The 12,151-nt window shown below is 41.6% G+C and overlaps 1 protein-coding gene across 6 annotated transcripts in view; it reads right to left on the bottom strand.

The window, feature by feature from the left end:
- RapGAP1 (Rap GTPase activating protein 1) overlaps positions 1-12,151 on the bottom strand; it is a 365,817-nt gene that overhangs the window by 122,656 nt on the left and 231,010 nt on the right. For all 6 annotated transcript variants that reach the window (XM_074105808.1, XM_074105811.1, XM_074105810.1 and 3 more), the window contains one exon: positions 425-566. In XM_074105808.1, coding sequence (XP_073961909.1) covers positions 425-566 — 142 coding nt within the window. The remainder of the gene's footprint in view (positions 1-424; positions 567-12,151) is intronic.

Raw genomic sequence — 12,151 nt, 5'->3', positions numbered from 1 at the left:
GGCTGTAAGGATATTTGTGTTTTTTTTGCGGTTCCCGAGATATTCCGTCTTTTCGTTCCAGCTCCATATATTTTTTGCGAAAAAAAAAAAAACTCATCAGTTTTCGTGCCAGATCACGCCAGGATCATAACTTAGCATAATAATGGTAAGTGATAGCCTTTTCAAGCAAAAAAACTGTAAAATGTTAACTTCGATTCCTATGTCTATGAAAGCAGATTTTCAGCCCACAGTGCGACGTCACCGTGCTACACGGGCACGGGCCCTCAGTTTCGAAGTTTGACATGCTTCATCTTTGTAATTTTTTGATTGACACAAGAAAAAATATTTATTGCAGAAGTGCCAGCAAGCTATTATAATAAACAAAAAAGGTCGAAATTAGAATAAAATCCTAGTAAAATCGCATTATAAATCAAAAATCACTTACCTGAGAAAAATACGGCGGCAGTACTGCCCTCTGATCGTCCAATCGGGAACATTGTACACGCTCCAGCAACTCAAAGAGCTCGTGTTGAGCGCGAGCGCCCCCTGTCCCCGTCGAGCTCCATGGCGCCGCCACGTGCTGCCGCCTGTTGACGACAAGAGGAACTCGTTAGACAAGCGCGTTGCTACAATGTTGTTGTTCCGAGTCATAGTTTGGTGCCGAGCTAAAAGTTGTCGCTAGTTAGCGCTAGATGGCGATGAAATCAAATAGACATCCAGTTGTCAAGGTTGTCGTTAGATGACAGCACTGTCATATTTTTCTTGAATTTTTGCATTGCGGATTATTTTTGCTTTTTTATGTATTTTTTTCATTATTCGCTTAAAAATACCTCGTTAATTCGTATTTCAAATAGGAAGTTAAAGTAAAATATTAGGTACTGTTTAAGGTTAACTAGATAAATGTTTTACTAGCTTGAAAATGAACTTAGTAGCTAGACGAAAATTACCGCCATCTTACTCCTCTTACAGTTCTTTTTCGCTCCTAAAAGATATTTTACAGATATTATTATAAACCTCCACTCCCTTAGTATTACCTAATCATAGGTTCATTAATTGGATCAAAGAATGCGAGTGAATTTTATGATCTCATTACAGCATAAGTAAATTGTTTGGCTTCATTGAATTTCAAATGCATCCGAGTAGGAAAATGAAAGACTGATTTCAATGACGCGAATTGAAATAAAAGAGCTTGAAAGGGCTCAAAATGAACTGCCAACATAAATCAACTACAGATCAATTCTCCTCTCATACTTTTTGTTTTCTTGGATGTCTTAGAGGCATTTAAATGGAACCAGAGAATCTATACTACGGCTAACATCTGAAGTACAATAGTGCTCGTTATGGTGTGTATGCACTTGCATCAGCTATGGCTTTTCTGATTTTATTTATAACTGACATCGAAAGGGAATCGTTTTTCAATTTAAAGCTCAAATGAAACGGCTTTAAAGACAGAGTATGATTTACTAGTTTAAACAATCTATTAAGTTACATTCAACGGATGAGTCATTGCAAAAGTCTGTTTTTCTCTGTATGGATGGACAACTTTCAACGAAAGTTATCTGGTTATAACAAATCAACAAACAGTACAGTACACGTCGCGTTATTTATCATTTCGAACAAAACTCGATTGCAGTCCTTTAACAGCGTGATCCAAACAAACCGAATTCAATGGTTATAATAAACAAAACGCTTAAAAATCACCACTTGAAATGGAAATCGTAAACAAAAAGCGCGAATGACCCCATCTACCGGCTGCGATCCGTACTAACTGCACAAAACAAAAAAATAATTGTCCGGCGCGTGATTTATGAGCCAATTAACTGACCATTCTTTACTCCCTGCTCTGAGCGCTATGACCACGTTTAATAGCTTTCCGAATTAAATCAAGGGGAGCACCTAATTGTTCCCATAACCGGTTTTCAGCGACTCAATTAAGATATGTTTGTTTTACGGATAAGGTAATTCAGACGGATTCCTTTGTGATAGCTTGTAATTTACAGCAGATGGTGCTGAGCCGTGTTTGTTGTGTTTCAATTATAATAATCAGCCAGGGGCCACCAACACCTAACCCACCCTCTAAAATAACTGACTTGATTTGACGGCCGATATTCGGCTCTTTTGAACTTAGATGCCGCAGAATCGTGAACCAATGTCAAATTTATGTTGTATGTAGGGTTAATAGGACATATTTTTGCAAATTCTACTTTTTTATGCACAAAAAACGAATGTTCTTTCATTGTCCTGCAGGGCTACTACGAAACTCGTAACTCGAAGTTCGTGTCGTGCGGTTCCTCTGACACTTATACTATTTAATACGAGAGCGAGAGTTTCGAGTTTCGTAGTAGCCCTGCTGGGCTACAGGGCTTTGCTTGGGCTATAACTTGAAAACACGCGTTTCCCCAGAGTTGAGGACCAAGCTAAAATAATTTTTCGCCCCCGAGAACTCCCGAAATCCTTAGATCTCCGACATAAACAAAACCGGTAAAGTCCAGTTACCTTGTCAGTCGCTAATTTTAAAAATGTAAACGTGACTGTACTTTTGTTTATTATAATAACATAATACTAAGAGTTACTTTTTAGCTTGAACATACCAACTACTAATTAAAAGTCACTTAGACTTTTCTAAATAATTAAGAGTAAGTAATTAAATATTGAAAAATATCTGCACGCGGAACATTTCATGAGCATTCCTAAAGTTTCTTTCAAAGCATTCTGACGTAAAGCGAAAATATTTCGCTCATATTCATACAAAATACGTTTTTCACATGATCATTTTTAAGCCTTTACCCCTTCCCTTTACGTTTCCATTAAACAGAAATCATTATAATTACCTATGCTAAAAGGAAACTGTTCTCACAGATTTGGGTTCAGTCTAAATGCCCAACAAGTTATTTTTGTATGCATAATCCGTATACTATGCCTACTGCAGCTTCAAAGTTAGCTGTCATAACATACAGGAGTTCAAAGCCATAAACTCGTAATATGTGGGCGAAACTGAGACGTTTTTGTCGTTCTATGATTCAGCGAGGAAACAGATGTCGTTTGCGAAATTGCAATTGTGTGCAACATTGAATATTTTACGCGACCTCGCGACTCGCCGGCCAACTGTAGGCTTACACAGCTTATACTGTACTTTATATATGACAGAGGACATTGAATAAAGGATTGCGGCACAAAATAGGATAAGCAAGACTATTGACTTTAGCTAAGGATACAGAAGAAACTAAAGTAAACAAAATTGTTTGTAGATTTTTATTGCTAACGCTATTGATAACGCTGAAATGTTTCTAGAAGAACGGATCAAAGAGTTCCTAACGCCTACAAATGTGGCGATAGGCTTAAGTTCAACAAATGTGGCGATTATTTATTCGGAATAAAAATTCTGAATGCACAAATTATTAAAGACGTAGAAAATGTTCCAGTTAGGGTGAAGCCAGACGAGTGTAATTTTTTGACTTGTTAGTCGCGTATTTTCGGTGGCGTAATTTTGGTTTCATAAAATGTGTAAAACTCATTTTGAATCGTCGTGTGGCACAAGCTGTGCCCTTAGTGTAAGTTTTCGGTGTACAAAATACGTCTCTTTCGCGTTTCGCGTTAAAAATCTCAATTTGTATGCAAACACGAACAGCGCCTCTAGCGGACGTTTGCGATGTTCGTGTTTTCCATACAAATTGAGATTTTAACGCGAACCGCGATCGAGACGTATTTTGCAACCGAAAACTTACACTAAGGGTACTGAACCTTTTGTATAAAAAATTTGAATGCAGCAGAAATTATGGCACCTTTAGCAATTACACCCTTTATGGCACTTCTTTAATTTTCAAAGTTTAGTGCCACGTTATCGTTCACAATTAGTCTATACCGTTGAAGCGTAACATTACAAGTCAAAACGTTTCAGACGTTACGAGGATCCATTACAACTGATTTATCACACGCCCCGCATAGGGATGTTTTTAAACAATTATATCGATGCAACGCAATAATAATGACAATAATACTTGAGCGTGTTTTTTTTACGATTATTGACTATATTAATTGAATATATTAGTTCGGCTCTTCTTCTACCTGCTCTTTAAAAAGATTTTTTATATTATTAAAGTCGAAATAGATTTTTGATTTTTTGTTAAATTTAAAGCTACATTTTCAAATAAAATTCATCTGTTGTTACTGTAGCGTCCAGATAAGACATTACCCCGCTAGCCGCAGTCGGTTCCACGTGTTGGCAATACTGTAAACATCTGCACACCGGCGCGTGGAACTGCGCGGCGTATTCGAGTTCATTTGAATTGCCCAGAAGGCCAGTCGAGAAGCGGAGCGACATTCCTTCCGGCGACGCGGTCCTGAACAGAACTCTATCCATTGCGCGAAACTCATTTCCTTCCTTTTCCCTAGTTTAATATTCCATTGTAAATACTTTCCTTTTTGATAATCTTTATTATACGTTCGTGTGCCTCTAAATCTCTTTTCATTAATTCATCGAAGCCTCAGGAGGCGCACCTACACTGGTGACCCCGCATTGGACAAGAAACGCAAAATTCAAGCAAAATTCAAGTAAGAATATAAAACCTACATAATATTGAAATGTCAATGGGAAACAGCGCAAGTGACAGCGATGGCGCCGTATTCAAAGTCGGTGTACGAGCGCCGCCGTTTTGGCCGCAAGAGCCTGCGCTTTGGTTTTCGCAGATGGAAGCGCAATTTTCTTTGTCGGGAATAACCGCTGATTCTACAAAATTCAATTATGTAATTAGTCAGTTGGAACATCAATACGCGGTAGAAGTCAAGGATATCATAAATTCTCCGCCGGCCGAAAACCGGTATGTCAAATTGAAAACCGAGCTTATTTCAAGATTGTCATTGTCGCAGGAAAAGAAATCGCTGCAATTATTACAAGGTGAGCAAATGGGCGATAGGAAACCATCGCAATTTTTACGCCAGCTGCGCATTTTGGCTGGAACTTCAGTGACGGATGATTTTTTGCGCACCGTATGGTCAAGCCGGTTACCGAAAAATTTACAGATCGTAATCGCATCGCAGCCAAATTCAACGCTAGATGAACTCGCGGATTTAGCTGACAAAGTGCACGATCTTGTACCACAAGAACCGCAAATATTTTCCGTAAAAAATGACAGTGACAGCAAAAAATTTTCAAATTCAGATTTCGTGGCAATGGCAAAGCAAATGGCAGAACTAACATCGGAAATTGCTTCGCTCAAAGCGCAGTTCAGTAGTAGACAACCGCACTCAAGATCGCGCTCGCGTTTTAATTCCCGCAACAAAACTACAGTCGGACGTCAAGCGCGGTCACGGTCTGCGTCGAAACCAAGAGGCCCGTCTATCTGCTGGTACCATTACAGGTTTGGAGACAACTCTACTCGCTGTACCAGGCCTTGCAGTTACCCTGGGTCGGAAAACTTCAACGGCAGCCGGAAGTAGCGGCTAACGACTGCCATACCAAACCGGGCCGCCTCTTCGTAATGGACCGTTCCTCGAAAGTTCTCTTCCTAGTAGACACCGGGTCGGATTTGTGTGTATACCCGCGCACGTCACTCAGTGGCAACCGACCTAAGAGCAGCTACGAGTTAACAGCGGCGAACGGCTCAGTTATATCTACCTACGGTTCGGTGCAGCTGAAACTTGACTTGGGTTTGCGGCGAGCATTTAATTGGAGATTCGTGGTGGCAGACGTTGCTAAACCCATCATTGGTGTTGATTTTTTGTCCTTCTTTAATATTATGATTGAAGAAACAACGCATTATAGATGGCCACACTACTCTTTCCGCTGCAGTACCAACCCAAGGTACATCCGAAGACATCTCGTCAGTGAAGGTGATGTCAGGGGAATCAAAGTACCACGAGATCCTACGTCAGTATCCCGACATCACCCGACCTTCAGGTACACCAAAGGTACCCAAGCATAATACGGTGCATCATATACGCACACTCCCTGGCCCGCCGATTGCGAGTAAGCCCCGTCGCCTTCCTCCGGATCGCCTGAAGATCGCACAAAAGGAGTTCGAGGATATGCTGCAGAACGGTACAGCTTGTCAGTCTGAGAGTCCATGGTCTTCTCCGCTTCATCTAGTACCCAAGAAAGATGACGGTTGGCGACCATGCGGCGATTACCGTGCCCTTAATGCGCGTACGATTCCAGACAAGTACCCCATCCGACATATTCAAGACTTTACGCAGCAACTCGCCGGGAGTACAATATTTTCCAAGGTTGATCTTGTCAAAGCCTACAACCAGATCCCAGTTTATCCGGATGACATCAAGAAGACAGCCATTATCACACCTTTTGGCCTGTTTCAGTTTCCATACATGACGTTTGGTCTCCGGAACGCAGCTCAAACGTTTCAACGTTTCATGGACGAAGCGCTGCGAGGTCTGGATTTCTGCTATGGATACTTGGACGATATTCTGATCTTCTCTCGAAACGCAGAAGAGCATCACCAACATCTCCATCAACTATTTCGTCGACTGTCAGAGTATGGTATCCTCATCAACACTGCAAAATGTGAGTTTGGTGTAACGAACATCACCTTTCTTGGCCATGAAGTGTCCGCAGAGGGGATCCGTCCGCTGCAGTCTAAGGTACAAGCAATCCAAGACTACCCTGTACCCAAGAATGTCAAGGAACTCAGACGATTCCTGGGCATGTTCAACTTCTACAGAAGGTTCGTACCAGGTGCATCAGCTTTGCAAGCGCCCTTGAACGTCGTACTGTCCGGTCCGAAGAAGAAGCCAACGCAAGAGATCGAGATGACAGAAGACATGATGCATGCATTCGAGTCATGTAAGCAAGCTCTCTCTCAAGCCACTCTTCTCGCTCATCCGCTGACAGACGTCGAGCTCGCTATCCACACTGACGCCTCAGACGTTTCCATCGGCGCAGTCTTACAGCAGCGCGCAGCACCGGAAGCCTGGGAACCACTAGCATTCTTTTCAAGACCACTGAATCCTGCTCAAAAGAAGTATAGTCCGTATGACAGAGAACTGCTGGCTATATACGACGCTATCAGACATTTTCGTCACATGGTCGAGGCCAGACCCTTCATCATCTATACGGATCATAAACCTTTGACGTTTGCATTCACCACCGCTAGAGACAAATGCTCACCGAGACAGTTCCGATACTTAGACTTCATCTCACAGTTTAGTACGGACATACGGTACGTAGCGGGAAAAGATAACGTTGTTGCAGACGCACTCTCAAGAGTAGAAGAAATAAATGGGTCAATCAACTACGAAAGCCTTGCACGCGCTCAAGATAAAGATCCTGAACTGCAAGCGCTTCTTCAAGTTGACTCATCATCATCATCATCATCGTCTTCATTGAATCTCAAGAAAATCAAATCTTTTGAAAATAATTTCGAAATTTATTGCGACATCTCCACCGGTAATTCAAGACCTTACCTTACTCAAGCCTTTCGTCGTGCAGCTTTCAACTCATTGCACGGTTTGAGCCATCCAGGTGCAAACGCAACTGTCAAATTGGTGACGCAACGATTCGTCTGGCCCGACATACGCAGAGATTGTCGCCGTTGGGCGAGAGAATGCACAGATTGCCAGAAAAACAAAATTTCACGTCATACGTCATCACCCATATCATCATTTCATACACCATCACTTCGTTTTTCACATGTCCACATGGACATAGTAGGGCCATTACCATTTTCTTGTGGTTACAGATACTGCTTGACGGTCATTGATCGCTTCACCCGTTGGCCTGAGGCCTACCCCTTGGCTGACATCACAGCGGAGACCTGCGCGCGAGCCTTCATCGCGGGCTGGGTCGCCCGCTTCGGCTGCCCTGTCAAAATCACCACAGACAGGGGCAGGCAGTTTGAGTCCGAGCTGTTCCACACCTTGTCATCCATCCTCGGGGCAGAGCACCGGCCTACCACATCCTATCATCCGGCCTGCAACGGGATCATTGAGAGACTCCACCGCCAGCTCAAGTCCTCAATCATATGCCACTCTAATACGCACTGGGCTGAAGCCTTACCCTTGGTGCTGCTGGGCATCCGCAGCGCTTGGAAGGACGACTTACAAGCTTCAGCAGCAGAGCTCGTCTACGGGGAACCTTTACGCCTACCTGGCGAATTCTTTACGCCTACGAAGGGCACTACGGTCGACTACACGGACTTCGCAGCCAGACTTCGTGACCACATTGGAAAACTCAACCCAGTCCCGGCCAGTCATCACTCGAAGAAACCTTTTTACATCCCGAAAGAGTTGAGCACGGCCGAGTACGTTTTTCTTCGTCAAGGGCACGCGAAGAGATCGCTAGAGTCCCCGTACTCAGGCCCGTACAAGGTCCTCGAGAGACGTGACAAGACCTTTCGAATCATTTTAAATGGAAAGCCGAACACCGTGACCATCGATCGACTGAAGCCGGCCTTCATGACCAGCGACACTATAGATGAGGACACATCCAACAGCCATCAAGCATCAACAATACCAGAGCCTGAACCGAGCACCGTCAGAATGACGCGAAGTGGACGATATGTAAGATTTCCAGATCACTATCGACCATAGCAGGCAATGGTCTCGGCGGGGGAGTAGTGTAGCGTCCAGATAAGACATTACCCCGCTAGCCGCAGTCGGTTCCACGTGTTGGCAATACTGTAAACATCTGCACACCGGCGCGTGGAACTGCGCGGCGTATTCGAGTTCATTTGAATTGCCCAGAAGGCCAGTCGAGAAGCGGAGCGACATTCCTTCCGGCGACGCGGTCCTGAACACAACTATCCATTGCGCTAAACTCTTATCCTTCCTTTTCCCTAGTTTAATATTCAATTGTAAATACTTTCCTTTTTGATAATCTTTATTATACGTTCGTGTGCCTCTAAATCTCTTTTCATTAATTCATCGAAGCCTCAGGAGCGCACCTACATTACTATTAGGTGTTACAAGAGGCTGTTTTATTTTAATAAGTACCAAATTTTAGGCTTTTTCACCTTAATCTTCATTACCACCAATGCAAGCGACAGCTACGTCTGTTACAAATAGTATTTTGATGTGGAAAACACATTTGCCCTATAAAAAAAAGTTTGTAGTCTATTAGATACGGACCCCAGCAAAGAAATGCCGAATCAATTAATTATTTATACATGGGTTTAAGGCCCGCGAATTTTGACCAATTTGACGTTTCAAATTTGGAACGCTGATAAAAAAAAAACTGATAACACCTAAGAGGTTTAATTTTTTTTATTATATGACACACGATATAACTCTCAGGTCGCAAATGAGATAATTGATTTAAACCCTTTTAAAAAAATAATAAAAATAAATACCGTCCAAAACGTAACGAAAATTGACTATTTTTTTTGACCACGAGTACATAATACCTTATTATTTTCATGCTATTTAACTTCTCATGATTCGATGATGGTATTAAACAAAAATTTTATGATATAACGATAGTCCTACGATTGCGGAATCAGATAATCAAATAATTTTCATGTTTTATATTTATTTTCTTTCACGTGCCAAAAAACCACGTTTTTCGTTACGAATACTTAGGTGACGCTTTATGAAGCTACCTTTAACGCCAATTTCGGTAGAAATTTGTTTTTGTACACTGGCAACTAATACTCAATAGGGCAACATCGATGAGGTAAATAAATCTCATCAGTTTGTTGACAAACAGCCATCAAAAGTTTGACGCGGAGGTGTTTTTTTCGAAAAAACGTCGAAAGTGCTTGTTCGATTTTTAAGGGTAAGTAGTGATTTATTTTAACTGGTTGTTTTCATACGAATAGGTAATCTTTTCCATGTAAGTGGCATGTGTATTATGTTCAAAATGTCGTTATTCACCATGATAAACGATTTTTTGTATAAAATACGTTACACTTTCGTTACGATTACGTTACATTTTTACAAAATGCTACGTATTTGTACATAACGTACGAAAAAAATGTGGTAAAGGGAAGTTCACACAGAAAAATTCTAACTTACACAGTTTATTATTAGGTTTCAATGACTGCACGCACAGTAAGTTAGTTAGATGGATATTTTGAAGTTAAATAAATTTAATCTGTAGGTGCAGGGATCGCACAAGAGAATTGTGGCGAGTTCTGTGTTCACGTCCATGCTACATGCATAGCGTATTTAAAGTGAGAGACAAACGGAGAGATTCACTTACCTACTTAGTTCATTTGTTACCTAAACTTAATAATCATAATAATTTATTTACAAAAACATCTTTTTACATTGTCCACTTAACTAAGATACTACTTCCTAAATTGGTAAAACCTGTGATTTAGGGTTTGGCCATTTCCTTTGAGGTATTTAATAGCTTGTACAGTCGAAGTCACAAGCATATGCTCACAACTAGGTGGTAGGACCTTGTGCAAGGTCCGCCCGGATTGCTACCACCACCTCTTACTCGCTAATCCTGCCGTGAAGCAGCAGTGCTTGCACTGTTGTGTTTCGGCGTGGTGAGTAAGACAGCCGGTGAAATTACTGGCACGTGAGGTATCCCATCATAGGCTTCTAGGTTGGCACGCGTCTTGCAATACCCCTGGTGTTGCAGATTTTTATGGGGCGGTGGTGATCTCATACTCATTTGTATCGTTGCCATCCAGTCGAATAAAAAAAAACCACATCCAAATTCGTTATGCTTATAAATGTGCACCTTACTGTCGGTGTTAGAGAGGCATGTAAAGATTACACTTTGGAAAGATGTTCGTCAACTAGAGGGTACTTCTACTTCCACATTCTATGTTTAGCTCTATAGATCTCAATATAGGACAGATTTAAGATCAGTATCGTCAGAAAGTTCTAGTAAAAATAAAAACTTCACTTTTATTATTATGACATGTATTTTTTTTTCATATAATACGTTATCTAATGGGAATTTTTACCAGTTTCATCTAGGCTTTATAAAAATTGCGTTACGTTTTATGGTTAACGTCACGTATTTTTTTTATGTTATCTATGTCACATTGGTTAAAATTCGCGGCCTTACCCACATAGGTACTTAATAACCTAACAAAGTTGCAAAAAGAGACGTAAGAAAGCTTTTTTTCCCAAAGTAAAAACGGAGACGTTTCTGGTTAACTCGGTTAAAATCGTTGAATATGACTGATCCACCGAAACTAAGAAAAACATCGATGCAACAAGTCGATTATCGATGTTTCTGCGATAAATGGATGGTTTTATTTGTACATCACTAGCTCCACCTGCACATACCACTTGGCCGTATCTTATCGCTTGATGCATAGACTCATTGAGGTAGGTCGCGTCGCGGCCCTAATGTCTTTACGCGTCATTCTAGGTTTCTTTGCGTATCTATAACCGCCATATTTACCTATGAGAACACACGTACAAAAATATCGTAATGGCACTTTGAAGAGTATATTTCATTAATGTCATTATTCATAAACAGGTGATCCTACTATATTTCCTACTAATATAATATATTATGAATGTAAAAGTTTGTGGGAGGCCTATGTCCAGCAGTGGACTTCTATAGGCTGATGATGATGATGATGATCTGCCTTGATCAGGGATTCCTGGGCCTTTAAAACTTCGTAGTCAGGTTTTTTACCACTGGGATCCAATCGGCATGAAAAGCTAAGATCAAAACGTGAATCTTACACGCCATTTTTCGTCGTTTTTGCTCTAAATGTTCCTCCGCTCCGCTTGCAATCTCATGTGGTTAGTCGATTCTGCACATCCTATCTCCGCGTTAAGGAATGCAGCCTTAGAAATAGGACTGCCGCAGGCTCTCGTAGCAGTGGTACCTACTTAGCAAGTGCTAAAAAAACGAGCGTAATTTTTCGAATCATGAGGTGCGTAATTAGGTTTTATATAAAACTGTCCGCTTATTTTGCGTCGGCGTGCGATCAAATCAAACTGGTTTTAGAACTATATAAAACTGAATGTAAAAAAAGAGTACATCCATCCCAGCTTATATACGTCCCACTGCTGGGCACAGGCCTCCTCTCAGAACAAGAGGGCTTGGGCCACAGTTCCCACGCGGGCCCAGTGCTGCTTGGGAACTTCACACGCACCATGAGATTGCTTCGCAGGTTTGTGCAGGTGTTTTCCTACACCGCAAAGCTCGTGGTAAATTTCAAATGTAATTCCGCACATGAATTTCGAAAAACTCGGAGTGCGAGCCGGGGTTTGAACCCACGACCCTCTGCTTGAGAGGTGATTG

This window comes from Choristoneura fumiferana, chromosome 23 (genome assembly GCF_025370935.1).
Source record: "Choristoneura fumiferana chromosome 23, NRCan_CFum_1, whole genome shotgun sequence".
Lineage (NCBI taxonomy): Eukaryota > Metazoa > Arthropoda > Insecta > Lepidoptera > Tortricidae > Choristoneura > Choristoneura fumiferana.
Note: the sequence above shows the minus strand (reverse complement) of the source record. Positions and strands in the feature narration are given on the sequence as shown.